General features: G+C 41.5%; 4 protein-coding genes across 7 annotated transcripts; 2 read left to right on the forward strand and 2 right to left on the reverse strand.

The window, feature by feature from the left end:
• The first annotated feature begins 408 nt into the window (after window positions 1–408).
• LOC117568246 (uncharacterized) lies at window positions 409–3,243 on the forward strand. The gene is made up of 2 exons (XM_034248725.2): window positions 409–2,997; window positions 3,056–3,243. The coding sequence occupies exons 1-2, from the start codon at window positions 483–485 to the stop codon at window positions 3,232–3,234; spliced, it is 2,694 nt and encodes an 897-aa protein (XP_034104616.1). The 5' UTR covers window positions 409–482; the 3' UTR covers window positions 3,235–3,243.
• A 74-nt stretch (window positions 3,244–3,317) lies between these two features.
• Window positions 3,318–14,688, reverse strand: LOC117568245 (centrosomal protein of 135 kDa). 2 transcript variants are annotated; one of them, XM_034248723.2, is made up of 12 exons: window positions 14,242–14,688; window positions 14,061–14,187; window positions 13,857–14,006; window positions 12,387–13,797; window positions 11,861–12,071; window positions 11,690–11,805; window positions 5,250–5,375; window positions 4,958–5,111; window positions 4,364–4,491; window positions 4,048–4,303; window positions 3,703–3,888; window positions 3,318–3,640 (listed from the first exon to the last, which is right to left on the reverse strand). In XM_034248723.2, the coding sequence occupies exons 1-12, from the start codon at window positions 14,413–14,415 to the stop codon at window positions 3,479–3,481; spliced, it is 3,201 nt and encodes a 1,066-aa protein (XP_034104614.1). In that variant the 5' UTR covers window positions 14,416–14,688; the 3' UTR covers window positions 3,318–3,478. The 2 variants fall into 2 exon arrangements, with proteins under 2 accessions (XP_034104614.1, XP_034104615.1); XM_034248724.2 differs by having other exon boundaries at window positions 4,364–4,470; window positions 14,242–14,686.
• On the forward strand, window positions 5,986–11,213 carry LOC117568247 (uncharacterized). 3 transcript variants are annotated; one of them, XM_034248727.2, is made up of 5 exons: window positions 5,987–6,216; window positions 7,197–7,657; window positions 9,626–9,963; window positions 10,022–10,694; window positions 10,965–11,213. In XM_034248727.2, exons 2-5 carry the CDS (start codon window positions 7,242–7,244, stop codon window positions 10,987–10,989), a joined length of 1,452 nt encoding a protein of 483 aa, XP_034104618.1. In that variant the 5' UTR covers window positions 5,987–6,216; window positions 7,197–7,241; the 3' UTR covers window positions 10,990–11,213. The 3 variants fall into 3 exon arrangements, with proteins under 3 accessions (XP_034104617.1, XP_034104618.1, XP_051859937.1); XM_034248726.2 differs by lacking the exon at window positions 10,965–11,213 and having other exon boundaries at window positions 5,986–6,216; window positions 10,022–10,947; XM_052003977.1 differs by lacking the exons at window positions 5,987–6,216; window positions 10,965–11,213 and having other exon boundaries at window positions 6,901–7,657; window positions 10,022–10,947.
• Window positions 14,689–14,793: 105 nt separating the features above from the next.
• Window positions 14,794–17,499, reverse strand: LOC117568244 (uncharacterized). The gene is made up of 7 exons (XM_034248722.2): window positions 17,012–17,499; window positions 16,802–16,956; window positions 16,593–16,737; window positions 15,717–16,124; window positions 15,388–15,661; window positions 15,225–15,331; window positions 14,794–15,166 (listed from the first exon to the last, which is right to left on the reverse strand). Exons 1-7 carry the CDS (start codon window positions 17,406–17,408, stop codon window positions 14,871–14,873), a joined length of 1,782 nt encoding a protein of 593 aa, XP_034104613.1. The 5' UTR covers window positions 17,409–17,499; the 3' UTR covers window positions 14,794–14,870.
• Between the last annotated feature and the right edge of the window lie 1,246 nt (window positions 17,500–18,745).

Below are 18,745 nucleotides of genomic sequence, written 5' to 3' on the forward strand. Positions count from 1 at the left end.
TAAATTAATACAAAATAAATGTGCATTTCGAACCCTAAAATGTAATATTTAGCAATGTAATTACATTCCTCTTATTTGTTAACAAATTGTTATAGTAAATAAGGCTCTGACAATATGTTTAATATATTAATTAATGGCATTCGTGTTGTTAAAAACAATTCACGCTCCTGCTTTTAAACTTATGTACTTGCTGCTGTCAAGCAGTGCAGCGCGCCATCTACCGCGTTGCTGGGAAACTATAAAGCAGTGCATGAAGAAGGTTGCAGTCTAAGCTAATGGACTTTCTATGCGGTTTTAAGATAACTAATTATGACATTTTCGATCAGCGTTAACTAATTAATATAACTCATTAAGTAAATCAAAGTAATCTTTTGGCTTCTCTTTTCATGTCATTGAAAATATTAAACGAGAACTATTATTCAATATTGTATATTTTGTAAATTCCTAGAAACCTCTGATATATCCACCATCCCTTTAAAAAAATGGGACACCGCTTTAAGAAACAAAAAAAGGATGAGGCGGCAGGACATAGCTACTATGTGGAATGCAAGGAGCATGTGTCAATTAAGGGTCGCGGCAGCGTTCTCATTAAAAATACACAAACCCAAGTGCGGGAGCTTTATAAACGTCATGTTGCCATTGCACCCGAAGAGCCATCGACATCTTCCTGCTGTAGCAAGATTTTGGACACCAGCCAAAAGATGCGGAATTTGAATGATAAAATTGAGACTGAAATTGGCAAATTGAAGACTTTTCGCGATCGTTTTTTGAAGAAAAAAGATATTCAAATCGAGAAGAAACCTGAGTCTGTGAAAAAACCTAGAGTGGAGATACAGAAGCCGCGCAAGGAGTTACCTAGCCCTAATAAATCAAAGAACAAACAATTTCCAGGGAAATCTCGACAACTTGCTATAGAGGCTCCCATCAAACAAAAAGCAAAAGAAGAGCGACAACGAAAAGATACTTCGATATCTAGCAATAAACAAGTGAAAAAGATTGAACATTCCTCGGGAAACTCAGTCCATTCCAAACCTTATTTTTGTACTATCTCCTCCTTGTCATCCTCCCCGACATTGAATAACTCTAAGGAGGAAAAAACCATGGAGGAGCCAGTAAAGCTCCAAGAACTTCCACAGGACAGTGAGCGAATAGAAGGCGGTTGCTCTTTGGTATACAATGCGGACGACTTTTCGCCTTGCTCCACTTACCAAAGTGATTACAATCCGATTCCAGCTAGTCCATCTTCCTATCCATATCACTGCCAAGTTACCAGTTATCCTTGCTATGATTATACATCAGCTGTTTATGATCCCTACCTAAGCAATCAATGTCCCATGGATGCAGTTTATCATTGTTCCCCAACTTTGCCCTTATACGATAACTGTTCTCCATCGGATTACTCGAGACGGACGACGGACTTGCAATGCGACGATTATTTGCGCAACTTAACTCCGAGTCCCAAAGAAAAATTAACACCCAAAAGTGCTACCTCAAGCAAAAAAATGAAAAGAGCGACAAAACCAGGTTATCCATCAAAAGGAGCACAGAAAGTGGGACAGTTTAAAGGAGAAAGGCAGTCACAGGGCACAAAATCAACAAATGGGAAGCATAAACTCAAAGTAACCATAAGCAAGCAAGATTCAGACGACGAGCCGGAGAAGTTGCGATTGCATAGCGAGTACTTAAGGAACTATAAGCTGGAGCATGAGAAGACCGCCAAGAAGGAGTCAAGTTCAAAGAGCTCTTTGCCTGGCAAGCATGCCACGTACACCAAGCTCGTCCCAGGTGTTAAGATCAAAGCAGATCCTGACGCACAGCTCGAAGAAGCAAAGAGTATGAAGGATGCACCTAAAGTATGCGCCAAGGAATGCATTGGCTATGGCACGCAGACAGCTGCTCCAAATGTCCAGGATGTCGGCCTGAACTGCTCGTTGGATTGCACACCCTGCAACGCAAATCCTGAACTAAAAAAGAAGTGTGTTGGCTGTGCTACGCAAGTATCTGGTCCACAGGTTAAGGATGTGGGACTGAATTGCTCCCTGAGCTGCACACCTTGCATTGAAAACCCCGAGTTGAAAAAGAAATGCGTTGGCTGCGCCACCCAAGTATCAACTCCCTTGTGCCAGGACATTGGACTCAACTGCAGTCTCAGCCAACGTGCAATATGCAATCAGTCGTGCCAGACGTCGACGTCTTATCGTTGTTATCAGCAAGAAATTCCAACGCAAAATGGCGCCTCGTCGAGAACTGAAACTTCCACAAGACTACAGCTATCACCGACTAAATCCAGCGAATTGTGTGTCGCAGAAATGATCAAGAACACTAGACTTATTTGCACTCCAAATAATAGGCAGCATCGATCGGCTCCTCAGATCCAACCAACAACAGCTGCTGAGGATAATAATTCCTTGAACACAGTCTATGTGCGTCAAGGTTCCAAACAATCTTCGCCCCCTAGCACAAATCGTTTCCATTCCGCAAGGCAAGCCGAGGAAGTCTACAGTTCGCCAGATACAACAAAATTAGTGAGCATGTTGGACGAATCCCCTCGTGGACATAAGGATCCTTCAACTTGCTTGGATGAAGAAAGTTCGATGCACTTTTCGCTGCCAATAAACTCTTGCGATAACTCCATGTACTCCAATAGGACTTCACCTGGTAGCAAATGGCACCTCTGTAATACGCCCACTTCCTTTAGCTCACCGCAAAGTTCCCAAGATGAGACGGTGACCAGCAACAATGAGCAATCCTTCGGGGAAAGATTAGCTTGCTTGCCAAGCAACTCGATTGTGTGCGAGAAGCGCACGCGTTGTGTGAAATTTGAAGATGAAAATAGAATCTGTGAGCGCATTGATACCATGAAGTGTGCTCGCCAGTACATTGACTGGGAGCAACTCTGGGAGGACAGTAAAGAAGACGTAACTTGCCTAGAAACCTTAGATGATATCGCCGAAGACGTAAACCAAGAAGATTCCCATATAAATGACTCTTCTTATAGTAAGTAATAATTAAGTTAAATTCAAGCAGTCTTTATAGTTACTAATATTTTCTATAGGATCCAGCAGCACGGCGGACATGACCTGCATTGAATCCGCCTGCGATGAGGAGGATTATCTCACCTGCACCGAGTCGCGAACGGAGCACACGTTGCCCTGCTTCAGTGGCTGTGGATGCATGCGTGAACGCTATCACATGCTGATGCTGGAGGCTTTAACCAAGCCAATTGGCCAGTGAAATGGCCGAATGACAAATTGTTCAATTTGCATATATTTTATACAAAAATTTCATATATTTTACGACGTAAATAAAAGCAGTGGGGCAAAACACGAACTGCAAAACAATGTCGCGTTCTGAATACAAAATATAATCATACAAATATAAATCCAAATACAATTGATAAAAAGTGTGTAGAATAAATGCAATAAACAAAAACATGTACACAGTACAAAATTAATTTAATTTTGGAATGCAGTGAAGTTCACAGCGTTTTAGGCGGTATCTTGGGACTGTTTTCTCTGGATCGCGCCAAACAAAAGCGATCCTCGGTGAGATTCTGACGCAACTCCCGCGCCTGCTTCTCGAACTCCGTGGCTAGACGCTCCTGTTGATTGCAACGCGCACGCTCCTGCTGCAGCTCTCGCTTAATAAATCAATTGAATTGGTTAAATAAAGTTCGTAATGATTTCTGTGCTGAATATTTACCAACGTTGTCTCGTGTAGCTGTTGCAGTCTTTCCATTTCATTCTTTGCCCTTACTTCGGCATCATCTTGTCGCAGCTGTTCATCACGTAGTCGATCCAACATTTGACCCGTCGTATCTGTCGTCACCTGATTTATCAGAGACTTTTGATGCAATTCGCTGCGTAGTTTTTCGCATTCCTTTTCCAGCTGCAATTGAACGTTTTTCATAAATTCGTAATCAAGCGAAGCAAGCGCATTTGACTTGGCAAAACACAAATTATTATTAGTATACAAAGCGAAGTTAGTTAGTTAGGTTGGAAAGTCGCCTTAGTAACGAGTTGGATGATGTGATGTCCTAAAGCTAACCTTTTTACGTATTTCGCTCAGTTCATTTAGTTCGGCATTGAGTTTCTCTTTCTCCACATCCAATTTCTCGCAGAGCTCTTTATGCACATCGAGCTCAATCTTCTGCTCGCGAGCATTCTCCAGCTCACGCTCCAGACAACGTTGTGAGGCACGTGCAGCAGTCAGTTGCATCTCCAAGTCTTCGATGCTGCACTGTCGACAATGCAGCTGATCCTTTAGGGTGCGCACTTCGCACTCCAGTTCACAAATCTGTCGTCTGTTGAAGGAATGAATATATTAATACGACTGTCATCTGTAGTGTTAATAAATAACTCACCTAAATTCAGTGGCCTCGAACTCTAGACTCTGATTGTTACCCTCCAGTAGAACTTGATCGTGCGTCAGACTGTGATAGTGATCCAGCAATTCTTCGCGCTCCTTTTCCTTTAAAACAAAGCATAGTACCTGTCGGTATTAACTCGAGAGTTCAGCAAAGCACGGCTTACAAATTAGTTTTAATTATTTCACAAAAAACTGCATTTAACTATTAAACAGTCGCTAATCGCAATGAACTTGAATAATAACCTTAGCAAGCGAAAATAAGCAATTATACTATCATCATATTTATATTTGCTTGGTGAACGTAAAATACCGATTGTTATTAAAATAAATTACAAGAGCAGGAAGGAAATTATTAGACTAATATTAAAGCTGCGATAATTTAAACTAAAATTAAATAAAATTTGTATTTTGAAAGATTTTTAGAGAGCTGTAAAAAATATATAAATAAATTTTAGCTCCTTGTGGCATCAGCTCTTATAATTTTTGAGATGCAAAAGGCAGAAAACTATAATATTTGCTTTTTAACTATGTTTTCTGCATGACCACTAAATGATCACACCCTTTTTACCCTTTCCGAGGATGAGTTTACCTTTGTCATCAGCAAGTCTTCGGCCTTTTTCACTTCAGCAACGTATTTGTGCAACTGCTGCTTCATTGTTGCCACCTGCTGCTCGCAGTCCTTGAGCTTCTTATGCAGACTCTTGGCTTCCACCTGGGCATCGCTTAGTTTATCCGCAAGTCGACTATAGAAGGCAGAAACAAATCGCAAGTTAATGCCAAAATAATCACAAACAGCAGCAGAAGCAAAAAAAGAAAAGAAAGAGGTGGCAAATGATCAGTCGAGAGTCAAGAGTGATCAGTCATTTTGTTGTGTTATTTACCCATTTTCCGCAATTGCCTCATCGCGACTCGCTTTGAGGGCGACAATCTGTTGCCTGAGAGTTTTACTTTCCGCCGACGTCTCTGTCAATTCGGAGTCACGTTGACGAGTTCTTGTGGTCAGTTTGCTGAAATCCCATAAAAATAATGAAAATAAATAAAATAAATATCGAATTTAAAAATGAGTTCTACATAAGAGCCGAAATGTTGCGTTCATGGCCACATACAAATGTCTGCGTAGTGGGGTCAAGTCAATAGACTTAAGCAGCAAACTTGCTTGCCGCTTATTATATATGGCATGTTATGTTTATGTGTGTGTGTGTATGAGTGTACTCTTCACATGCTAGGCACGTCCACACATATATCCGCAATTCGGACTGAAGCTCAAGAACAAAGCATAACGATGGCCCTGCGCAACAATGTCGCTGTCTCTGTCTCTATCTCTGACTCTGAGTCAGCTAACGACCATCGATGTCCATCACAATGGCTAGACTATGTCTGTCTGTCTCATTTTGAGCACTGACTAAAACTTCAAATGCAGGCGCAGAACCCTAAAGAGGCCCCCCACACACACGCATTGAGCACACACAAACCATATGCGGCAAAACTAAGAGAGCACAGCACACAGCGAGAGCGTAACAGAGAGAGCGCACGCGTGCACAAACACAAAGAGAATGAGAGCAAAGCAAAGTGTGGGGCGCATGCTTACCTGTGCACGAATCTTAGCACAGCTCAGATGTCTGTTAGCTACGCAGGCGAATGGTCGCATTAAATGCTCGGTTCGCGTATCTCGAAGTGCGGTTAAAAAAAATTGGCATTGGGATTCGGCAGCGGAATCAAAAACAAAATCGGGCATTGCCGTCGTCGTCGTCGTTGCGTTGTATGTGATATCGTTTGATTCGTCGGTAAACAAAACAAGACGCGCGACAAGAATTGGGAAACCCAAACAGCAGAAATTAGCGAAAAAAGGTGTCTGTGAATTACACATAAATTCAAATGGATATACACTATACATACACCTCACACACACACACACACACATACAGACAAAGAGAACCTTTTTGTGAGCTTCGAACTCGCGGTGCACTTTGCGGCCATGTTCTTTGGGTCAAACAGCGGCCTGAGGCCTGAGGATGCCAGTTTTTTGTTTAATGTTTTTTTGCGGCAATAGGAAACCTGTTGCTGCTGTTACGACAGCCAAAGACGCTACTTCAACTTCAACACCAACTCCAAAATAACAACAAGAAAAAAAACTAGTCAAAACTGCGGTTAGCCTAATGCATTATTTATAGCCGCTGCAGCAGCTGTTATTTGTTGTCGGTTGTTTGTTGTTCGCTTCCCCCTCAAGACGATAAAGTGGGCAACTAGTGCAAAGTGTTGCACGCTTTTCCAGTGCGACGCTTGGTTAACGCTCCACCATCATCCATGCAGCTCTAACGTTACGAGTTTCGTCACAAACAAAAAACCGCATTGCCTCGCGGGGTGGCAAGATTACATAAACAAACCCAACACACACACACACAAAAAGCGACGCCTACGTCGGCAGCGCGATGGGCAGAGCAAGATTTGTGCTAAGTAGCCAACTAACTTGTTGTTGTTTGTTGTTGTTGTTGCCGCTGATATCAAGCGGCAAAAGAAGTCAAGATAAATGTGTATTTAGGTCATGGTTAACAGCGCACGACCGCATACTGGTTTTAACTTTTGGTTTTTACCTCAGTCTCAATCTCCGTCTCCGTCTCCCTCTCCACCTTTGCCTTGTGGTGGTTTTTTGTATTGCCAAAATAACCGACGATGGCCTGCAGGTTGGCTAATTTAAATTGGACGCGCTTAGAGCTTAAAACTTCAAATGCCGCCCTTTATTCTGCTGCTGCCCATTGAAAAGCCATCAATCATGGCTTTTAATAAGGCGCCAATGTAATTCCCACCACAATTACGCTTACTTTTCACAGATTCCACACTCAACGACAATCACAACAACAACAATAATAGCGAACATGAAACGCCGGAAGCTGATCATTTGCTGGGCAGCTCTACAGGCGGCCAGCAGCATCTTGACCTGTCTGCTGCTGCTGCTCACCCAGCATCCGGCAGCGGCCGGCATTGTGCCGCCCCCTTGGAGTGATCCCGCCAAGAATCCCTGCGCCAGCATGGCCGGCGGTTGGCAATTGCTCTACTGGACGCCGCTCAAGAAATGCTTCAAGATCTTCACGCTGGGTTTTCCCTGTCCCGACACGATGGAACTGAGTCCTTCGCCGATTAGTGCCAAGCGTAAGGATGTGCCCGCTGCGGAGTGTCGCTGCCCACCGGGAACAGCGCTCAGTCCCTTAACCGATGCCTGTCATGCCCTCTACGAGCGTGGTCCTTGTCCGCATGGCGAATACTTTCAACCACTGCCGGAGCAGACCAAGAGGTGAGTTATCCAGCTACTTATTAATTTAATATTTAAAGCATATATCAGCTCCAGTAGCAACGCTTTCATATGCAAATATTAGCTGGGATTTCGTTACGCGATTTGCATAAATTTCTCGCTAACCCAAATTTAATTAATAACTTCACATAAAGATGGTTTAAATGCTTCAACAAAGTCAACTTAATTGAGCTCTTTTCATGCTTTTTTAATCGGCTGAAGGGCAAACACTAATTGACAGCTTAATTCCGATATTCATATGAATTGATGATTGACACAAAGATCGCATTAAAACTGATGAAAACTATTTCAGGGGAAAACTCTGTCTGTAGCGAAACTTTTGTCTTCCGCTAAGGAAGTTTACACTCTATATTTAAAGACGGCTTATTGTTCAATTATTTACCTACTTTTTTGTTTAGAGATCACTTTCTGCTTTTCACATATACGCAAAACTGTGCAAATATGTTTATATTTAGAAAATGATTATCATTCATAGGCCGGTTTCTCTATCTTTACAATTTGCAAACAGATAGATAAATCAAGCAAAAATAAATTAACTTACTTGAGAGCTCATCTCTTTGTTTAATTCCTAAAAGTTTAAATATCAAAAGAATTTAAGCAAACTTATCTTTTAGAACCACTTAACAAGTTAATACATTATGTATTACATTCCTTATGCTTTACTACGTTCTTGAAAAAATAAATTGGTTTTCTCAAAGCCTCATCTCTTGGCTTTCTTCCTATTTTTATACCCGCTACCCATAGGGTAGAAGGGTATTATAACTTTGTGCCGGCAGGAAATGTATGTAACAGGTAGAAGGAGGCATCTCCGACCCTATAAAGTGTATATATTCTTGATCAGCGTCAACAGCCGAGACGATATTGCCGTGTCCGTCTGTCCGTCTGTGTGTCTGTTTGTCTGTCCGTCCGTCCGTATGAAACACTGGATCTCAGAGACTATAAGAGATAGGGCTATAATTTTTTTTCGACAGCATTTGTTATGTTTGCACGCAGATCAAGTTTGTTTCAAATTTTTGCCACGCCCACTTCCGCCCCCGCAAATCAAAGAAATCGAATATCAAGCGTAATTTTAAAGCTAGAGTTGCGTTGTTGAGTTGTTTTGGTTTATACAATAATTACTATAGTAGTTATGATTCCTGAAAATTTGGTTGCGATCAGATAAAAATTGTGAAAGTTATTAAATAAATACTTTTGTATGGACAAAAACGCCTACTTACTAGGGGTCTGAGTTGTTTTGGCCGACAATCTGGTACATTGTGCCGTCTATGGTATATTTTGAATGGTGTACTATATTGATATACCAAACATATCATTCGGTATATTTTTAGTATTTTTTAGTATTTTCGGTATATTTTGAAAATGATACCGCAATATTTTGGCATTATTAAATTTGGGTAGCGGGTATCTCACAGTCGAGCACACTCGACTGTAACTTTCTTACTTGTTATAAATATAAAAAGAGTCCATTATTATTTATTTCATTGTTTTTCTTAGAGCATCATTATTTTGGTTATTTCAAGGGTTCATCTCTTTATTTTATCTATCTATCTATTTATTTACTTCCTCATGCTTTAAATATAGGAAGTCTTTAAATAGCGCTTTTATATAGTATAGACTTCTAAAAGAAAAGTTCACAATAAATTAATAACGTATTTGTTGCGTTGTTCTTTTTTATGCTTCGCCACGTTTTTTGTTATTATGTTAATTTTGATCATGAGTGTATTTTAATTACTTCAGCCTATGTAATACTAAAAAAAAGTTGCTCCATTGAGCAATTTGCACAAAGCTAAACCAGTTATAGAAAAGGAAATTAATTATTACTTTTCTGCATATAATCGATTCACATACTATAATTATGTAATTAAGCCTAGTTCAAAGCAGTTTTAAATGAACAAAAAATACTGATTTAAATCCAAATAAATAGTACATCATAAGCAAAACTAATTTCAGAGCCGACAATCGTTGGGGCAGCTGCAAGAGGCAGCTCCAATGCGATGAGGGCATGTTGTTCTGGCCCAGAGATGGCAAGTGTTATCCCAATCACTCCAAGGGACCCTGCATAAGGGGCAAGTTGCTCATGCGCAATGAGGATGGCTTAGCCGAGTGCCGTTGCCATCCGTTTGGCGAGTTGGGTGAGTTCTACTACAGCGTGGAGGACTCTTGCTATGAGCACTACACGAAGGGACCCTGCTCCACACCTGGACACATCTTTCTCCCCGGCGGACGCTGCGATTGCCAGCGACATCTGCCGCACTATTATGCACCGCAACAAATGTGCTTCGAGCTTGGTGAGCAAACACTTTGAATTCCGAAATTTCTGAACTATTTAAATGCATTCTCCTGCAGACACACCGGGACCTTGTCCACCGGGTCACATCTTTCGCATACCCGACGATGTGGATGCCAATCCGGAGGCCAACACATTACAACTGCTGCCACATGCCAAGTGTCTGTGCAAGGAGGGTTATGTGCCCTGGAGCGATGGTCTCTGCTATCGCCTCTACACTCGTGGTCCATGTGCAGCCAACGAATTTCTGGTGAATGCCACAACTTGTGTGCGCAACTTTTGTGGCAAGAATCGCCTGTATTTCCCCACCGAGGACTCTTGCTATAGGATTGGCTCGCAAGGTCCTTGCTCACTGCACCAAGTGGTTGTGTTTGACTTTACGGCGCGACCCTCGCTGGATGGCATCTCGTACAACGGCATGTGCGGTTGCTCTGGTGTCCTCACGAATCTGGATCAACAGTGCGCGGCCAGCAATGAGCAGGAGAAGAGCATTTGCGAGGCCACCCCTGGCATGGTCGAGATGAATGGCCAGTGCCATAAACTCTACACACGCGGACCTTGTGGCGCCGGCCAGTGGCTGGAGCCGCTGAAGACGCTGCCCTCCAACAACAGTACCATGCTGCTTGGCTATGGCAGCCGGGCAAAGTGTGTTTGTCGGCCGGGTTATACGCCGGCGGAAACCGATCATGGTGGCACACACAATTGCAGTGCACCCAGCGTTAGTCTGGCGAGGTATTTAACCATCGAGCGACACAACTCGAAATTCTTCAGTGAACTGCACCCTCCTCTGTCGTAAACTGGTCTCTCTATGTACATAGTACGCTTCTCTACTCTCTATCTCCTTTGCTATGAATGTGATCCACAAAAATATCCTCTGGTGTCCTCCTCCTTCTACGTTTTATTATTTATCTCGCATGCTGCATGCTGCTGCTGTCTTCTACCACTCCTTCCTATATGATCTGTTTGCAGATCGTTCGATTTAATCGTTTCGTTTGCTTTTAGGTGGTTCTTAGATATATTTGGCTAACAAAAACAGCTCGCAGCGGGCCAGCCACTCAATGCGTTGGCTCTGCTCTAAGAGGCGCCTAGGTGAGAGATTGTGCCATGAATGTATTACACACCAGCTAATGTATAAATTGTTAAGTGAACTGTAGATAATATGTATGAATAAAGGCTTATATTATATATAAATATTTCAGCTAATTTGTAAATTTTAGAAGTAATAAAGGGTATCAATAAGAAAGTCAACAAACGTAGAAGAATACATGTTACATTCTTTAAAGTTCAACTCGTGTTATGAATACAAAAAGCGAGAAGTTTTTGTCGCTAGCCCTATTTTATAATGGGAACAAATTAGAAAGCGAAATATGCCATAGACTACTAAAAATAAACTTGATACAAAACTGCCAAATTGCGTTATTTAAATACATTTTTCCATTGCAAACAAGTTTTTTTCCTCTAAGACTAAACTAAATTTAAGTTGTAATACAACGATATATGTAGTATGCTATCATCTCGACGGAATGCAAGTGAAACTTTATGTTATCTATCTATGATATATCTAAGGCATCTTAGGAAATATATCAGCAACTAAACAAGCAAGATGCTAACACTAAATGTATCTTCCCGTCTTGCTTGTTAAGGTAAATGTAGTCTATACCATATCGTCCCTCATAAGCTACCGACAAATATATGAAATAATTGACAAATAAGTTAAAAACACTTACTCAACTTGCGACTCCAGCTCCTTTACTGTTTGCTCTAATGCATTTCGTCTTTGCTTGCAGTCTTTGAATTCATATTCCATTTTAAGGAGACGCTCCGTTTTGTTATCCAATTGATTCTGCAATAAATTCTTCAGTAAATTAAGAGTACTAGTGAAAAAATTACTTATTTACCAGCAACGTATCCTTCTCAAGCTCTAGCGCAACGTATGTTTGACGCAATGAAGCAATTTCACTGCGCAGCTGAGCGTTATCATTGCGATTTGTCTCGCGACTCGTGTCCAGTGTGCTGACCAACACATCAGCCTTCTGTCTCTGACGCTCCGCAATGAGGAGTTTGCTCTGATAGTCCGCTATAATGCGTTCATTTTGCTCGTTGAGCAAGCTGTAGTTTAAAGTAATATTAGTTGAGTGTTTACATGGAGTTATATATCTATGTAAATTTCAAATAAATAAATAGGATTTAATCCTTACAAACACTAAAAAATAAGTAAATAACATAGACTTCAAAGTCCTTAATCAATAACTGAACTATCAGCAAAAGTAACAGCTTAGAAGTACTGAAGAGGTTTCTCCCAAACTATTACAAATTATAAAATAAAATGGACCCTAAGCTGTGCTTCAACCGCTGCTCATCGAAGACACAAACCGTCTTTGGCTTTCAAGCATAACAATATTTCAAAAACTGTTATCTACTCACGAAATTTGTGCGTTCTCTTTACGCTGCTTATCGATCTCGGCCTGCAGCGATGTCATACGCTGCTTGAGCTGCGCCACGTCCTCCTTGAGGAACGCATTGTGCGTCTCCGCCGGCACACGTGCCGAGTTCAGCTCGCGATTGTCCATCTCCAGCCGACGTATGTGACTCTGGAGCTCTTCGTTGCGCATGCGAAGCGATTGCACTTCTTCGGCATGTAATTGAACGCTGCCCAATTGCTTCTCGCGCAGATTGTCACGCTCGCAACGCATGCGTTCCAGCTCAGAGCGTGCACAGTCGCGTTCTCGCTCCACGCGAGCAATTGCCGCCTGGACGCACTCACTCCGATTGCTGCTGTCATTGGAGCTGCTGGCTGTAGCAGGACGCGAGCCTTCGCAATGATTTCCCTTCCTGGGGGATAAATACAATCTGGTAGTTGGTGGCAACATGCAAAGTTCAGATCGCAAAGCGCGTAGCTCTTCGTCCTTTGATTTGATTTGTGCTTGTAGAAAAGAGATTTCCGTATCTGAACCGCATTTGTTGATGAGACGCAAATACTCCTTTTGAAAGAAATCTCGCTCAGACTTGATACGGATCTTCTCCTCGTCAAGAGTGGCAGTGTTGTGCTGATCATGCAGCTGCTTTTCCAGCTCTTGTAGTTTGTCCTGCATTTGGCGCAATCGCTGCTTCAGCTTAGTGTTCATCGCCTCCAGCTCTTCCTCTCGTCTCGTGAGCAGATTCAATTTCTCGTTCAACTTCCGCTTATCATTGTGCGTTGCATTGGCGCCATCAAAGCCTTGTTTCTTGCCTCTCTGTTCGCTGTGCAGCTGCAATTGCTTCAGTTCAACTTGCAGCTGACGCAGCTCATGTTCGCGTGCATCTAGCTCAGAGTTAGCCTGTTGCTCCACCTGCAAAGCGGCTTCCTTAAGTTCGTCGAGATGTGTTTGCATTTTTCGTTTTTCCTCCTCGATGCGCAATGCACGTTGCATAGCGTCGTGCATCTTGTCCTGATACTCGCGTACTTGCGCCATTAACTCGCTCTTCTCTCGCTGCAGAAGATCAATGTCCTGCGACAGCACACCCACATCCTTGTAGCAGCAATCCTTTGCCAAAGCTGCTGGTGGTCGTCCGCCAGAAAGCATGTCATTTAATCGGCGAATTTCGCGATTCCGTGACTCGACTTTGCGCTTGTAAAACTCCAACTGATCACTCGAGCTTCTTAGCTCATTTTGCAGCCTATCGACCACATCTGTGGCATTCGTCTGAGTTGTCTGTGTGGTCAGGCCATCTTTAGACGTTTTTTCATTAAGTCCAGCACTGCATTTGGTGCACTTTAAGCCAGAAAGTGGTGCATTGCCAAGGACAGCTGGCAAAACTTCGCCAGAGCGCACTGTAGATATGAATGGCTTCTTGGCTGCAATTGCACATAAACGTTAATCATCGAAATGTATACAATTCGGAAGCAGTTTATACTTTGAAAGGATCCGGGATGCGTTCGCTTGGCAGTTGTTGCTGTAAGGATTTGCTTAGAGAGAAACGCATCCAATTGACTCTGAAGCTGAGCATTGTGACTCTGCAAGTGTTCCCGATCTGTCTGCAGGCTACGTATGCGACGCTCACAGTCTGTAAATAAATGCTATTGTATCTAGTTGATGAGCATAAGAAACAAACAATTACCACAAAGACGCAGCTCGTAATCCTCGCGTTCCTTTAGATTCTGTAAGTGCAGCTCATTGCATTCAGCCATTAAACGTGAATTATCACATTTATATGGTTCAGCTCCCAGTTCCCAACAGGTTTTTTCCTAATCATAAACTTCGTAAATTTTAATTGATAAAATCGAAAAAAAAAAACTTACTTCGAGGAGTTCGGCAACTTGTCGTTTGGTGTCGCGCAGGCATTCGGTTGTTTTGATTAGGTCGCCAAAGATAGCGCCTACCAGCGGCATTGCGAGAACGGGCATTGTCTGCGTAAATCCCATAACATCCAGCTTAGATCGTAACGTCTTAAAGTCTCCATCGTGTAAATTCATTTTATATATATTTTTACAATTTTTAATTGCTCCACGAAAACCGCGCGTTGTTTTCTCTTAAAATATTTTTGTTGCCAGACTGGTTTTCGATAGGTTGTGTTTATCGAACAACTTACAGTGGCGGTGGGTCGATATATTGATTTTTCGTTTTAAATAATTCAAATAATGTCGTTAGGAAATGGCTCAATTAGTTAAGAGCACATTGCACGACATTAAGTTTTCCAAACTTATTTATTTATTACTTTCTATTTTTTTAGAAATTATTTTTGACGTAAAACCAAACTAGTTTCCCAGTCGATCAATAAACAGATTTGAATAACTTCCTTATTGACATTCCTCAACACCACTCAGAATATCCCTTTTAAAAATTTCCCTAGGATTCAATACTTATCAACACTAGGATTTGTGTAACGGAAAACTGTTTGTTTATTTCAAATTTTAAAATTCTCTAATACTTAATCAATAACAAAACATTGATAATTCTTGAACATAAAAGGAGCATCATCGTCGGAGATAAAATTGCGTTCTGGTTTTTCCGATCCAAATGGATTTGTGGTCGGTGGCAGAACAACGTTCAAATGCCGATTGGATTGATTCAAAAATTCTTTCATGTCCAGTGGAGCCTCGTATTTAGTGTAAGAAGTGGTCACCATAGGACATTTAAGATTCAAAGCGGCTTGTATGGTATCTGGCCAAGTGTCCTCCAATGCATAACCAGTGGCACGATAAAGTCCCGCATTAAAGAAGCAAACTTTTGTTGAAAAGGAAAACAAGTTATTAAAGCAAATGAAACATTGGAAAACTCTTACCCAAGTCTGGAGTTTTAAAACTAGGCAGCGCACAATAGTCGTGATAAAGACGATTCTCGAAGTAATATTCCACTGTGCGTTCCGCTTTGCGGCACAAGCGACAACATCTGTGAATATTTAAATAAATGAAACAATTTCACTTTTAATATCGCCTTGTCCTTACTTAATCTTTGAGAGCTGCTCAAAAGAAACCTTGCTAGAGTTGAGCTCTGGTCCCACAAATACCACACTTAATGTCTTCACAGCTGGTAGAATGTGAAGCAAAAAGATCTCCCACTTCTGAAAGACATCCACCTCAAACTCCATTTCCGCGCCAACCAAATGAATGGTTAGCTTCTCCGCCTTGAGACGATCACACAGCTTCAAGGCGTAGAAGGCGGTCAAGGGTCCCGTGGATATTTGAGTCAGTGCAGCCAATTCGCAAGCGTCGGTGACATCTGTAACTAACTCATGTAATCACACTTAATCGAACTAAACTTTTCTTTTACTTACTGAACTTGAGTTTCTTCAAGATCTGCCTGGTGTTGGAGCAGTTCACTGGCGTCTCCCGCAGCACTTCGTAGGGCAATGCCGGCTCGAGGCGTCCAAATTTCGCCTGTCGCATTACAAATGTCTTAAAGAGCTTGTAAGATTCGCACCAGGCTGCATGACCAGCACTCATATGATTCGTCTTGTCCTTGCAGTATGCAATCTCGCCACAACGAGAACACGGCATCAATCGCTTATAGCGATGTTCCCTGCATTTGACATCGTTGCAGATGAAGGGAAAGAGCAGCACCTCCTGCTCCGTGGCAGTTAATGTGCGATTGATTAGCTGCTCCAATTGCCGGATGCACACAATGCGATAGGATCGAAACTGTTCGGCACTAAAGTCGCCGCTTTTGTAGAAGACGTCGTGTCCTGAAAGTATCTGTATCTTAAATTTAACTGTATTTATAATTGCATCTAAATTTCTCTATTTAAATCTGTAATTAAATTTGTTTTTATCTGTTTATCATACTATTGATTTAAAATCCACTGTTAATGCATCTTAAGCTGTATCTGTAGCTAATTTGCTTCGTAACTTTTAAAGTGTATCTCAATCTGCCTCTGTATTTGTCATTGAATTTGTACCTCCATCTTTAAGTTGATTTATATTGTGAAGTAGCTATATATCTGAATCATTATTACAAATTTTATTTCAATTCATTTATAATTTATATATATCAGAATCAGAATCTGTATCTGTATTTATAATTGAATCTGCAACTAAATCTTTGTCCTATTATGTATCTCAATCTTATTTTGTGTATCTTTTTGTATCTACATGCATAACATACATATGTGCTTGATACAGTATCTGTATCCGAATGTATCTGTATCTATTACCATTGCGATCCACCAGCTGACGCAGTCCATAGCAAAGCTGTCGATGCTCCTGATCATCACGCATGTGCCCAACGCTGCAGTAGAAGACGAGGCCGCAGCCCTTGCAGGGAAGCGCCGGATGACCGCAAAGATCCGACTTGCAGTGCTGTAATTGAACCAATTGCCACAATAAAAACAAAAAACAAACCCGAAAGAATTGCTTCACTCACGTTGCACAGCGATGCCATGAAATATTGCCGCGGCTTGTATATGTACTCAATGTACTCGGCCTCCTCGTCATCCGATGTGGTGTCCGTCAACGGCTCCGCGCTAAACATTTTGCCCAGCTTGCTGAAAAGCGCCTCCGGTAGTTCCCCACCAGCACCTAACACATCGATCCATAAGAATATATTTGTATATAAATTGCTTCACTCTTTTACCTTTTTGCAATTTGCTGCCCAAGCATTTCAACAGCGCATTCACTTCATCACTTGTATCATCCTTGGGCACTGTCATCTTTTTCGTTGCTGAGCTCGAGGGAATTACTGAGGGAGCAGTCACTTTTTTGGGCGTGGGAGTGGAAGGTGTCACTACTTTTTTAGGTGTCGAGCTAGGTGTTGCTGGTGTGTTCTTCTTGTTCAACAATTTCTTGCGCAGCAGCTGCTGTATCAAGTAGATGGCATCCGATGGATCTGCAGCCTGAGGTTTATCCTGCAGAGTGCACGGCACTGAAGGACTCTCGGGCAAACTTTCATCTTCTTTTGTATCATCGCAGCGATTGCATTTATTTCTGGGTCGATTACGTTGTCGTGTCTTCTTCTTGTGATTGACATGCATCTCCGATCCTTAGCTATATACCCGCTCGACAACAACAACAATAAAACAAGATACGTCTGTTGGGTCAGAGCTTATTTCTTTGAATGAAACGAATGAGAATACAATACATGTCCACTCGAGATTTGGCGGCGAGCAGAGATAGAAACAGAGACAGAGACAGAGGCAACGATCGTCAAGAAAGCAAGCTAATTAGCCAGTACAATTGTAGACGGAGCAGCACAGCACACAGGCACATACCCCGTCTATTTGTAGACTTGGCTAGCATGCCTACTACATAAGACACAGCCAGAGTACCGCCGATGTACGATGTCTGCAGCCGGCATGGGTTCCTTAGGTATTATCACGAACGCTTTTTGATAAATTTCTCTGCTCTAGACCAGAACAAGAGCACATTCTTTTCTTTTTCCTTTTCTGTTTTTTTTGGCAGAACAAGACCACAATGTGAATTCTTATTTACTCGTACATAGTACATTGTGTGTGTAAATAAATATATGTATATTATATATGTACATATATGCTGAGTGTCGCATTTACATAGTATTATTTGTCTCGTACATAACAATAATAATATTGAGTACAAAACTGTCGTCATCATGTCGGCAAACCTTTAGAACACATATACTACATAGATCTTAAAAGATCTTGGCCACGTGCCGCACTTGATCTGCGATTTCGTAACATAGTAGAAGATGCTGTCATGAAACATAAAAACTAAAAGTATTAACGCCACGTGCCCATCGCTCAATGTGTCTGTTGTTGGAATACGATATTGTAAAATAGAATTGTGCGGTAAAGAAAAGATTTTGTAGAATTTATATATTTAGACCCAGTACTTGGCATTTTAGCAGGTCTATTAAGCATGTCAAACTAAGTGTAACAGGAGCGGATATATTTTTCATCAAGTTTTCAGTGAATTTAGCACGATTCGTATATCCGTTTTAATTTAGGTACTGGGTCTCTGAAAGTCCACTAAAATAAAAGAACATAGTTTTTTACAGTCGATACAAACTCAAAGTATTAAAGTCACGTGCCTATCGCTCAATGTGTTTGTTGTTGGAATTGTAAAATGGAATTGTCTAATAGGAATTATATTTATAGACCCAGTACTCGACAAGTTAGTGGGTCTATTAAACACGTCAAATTGAGCGTAACAGGAGTGGATATATTTTTTTTTATCAATTTTTCTAATTTAAAGATCTTGGGCACTATGCATACTTACATTATTTTCATTTTAAATACTGAGTCTCATAGTCAAATTAAATAAACTCTTCTAATTGGAGCGCATCAAAATTAAGTACTTAGTCTTTTACAGCCTTTTAAAATGCACATACATCTCA

This window comes from Drosophila albomicans, chromosome 3 (assembly GCF_009650485.2).
Source record: "Drosophila albomicans strain 15112-1751.03 chromosome 3, ASM965048v2, whole genome shotgun sequence".
Lineage (NCBI taxonomy): Eukaryota > Metazoa > Arthropoda > Insecta > Diptera > Drosophilidae > Drosophila > Drosophila albomicans.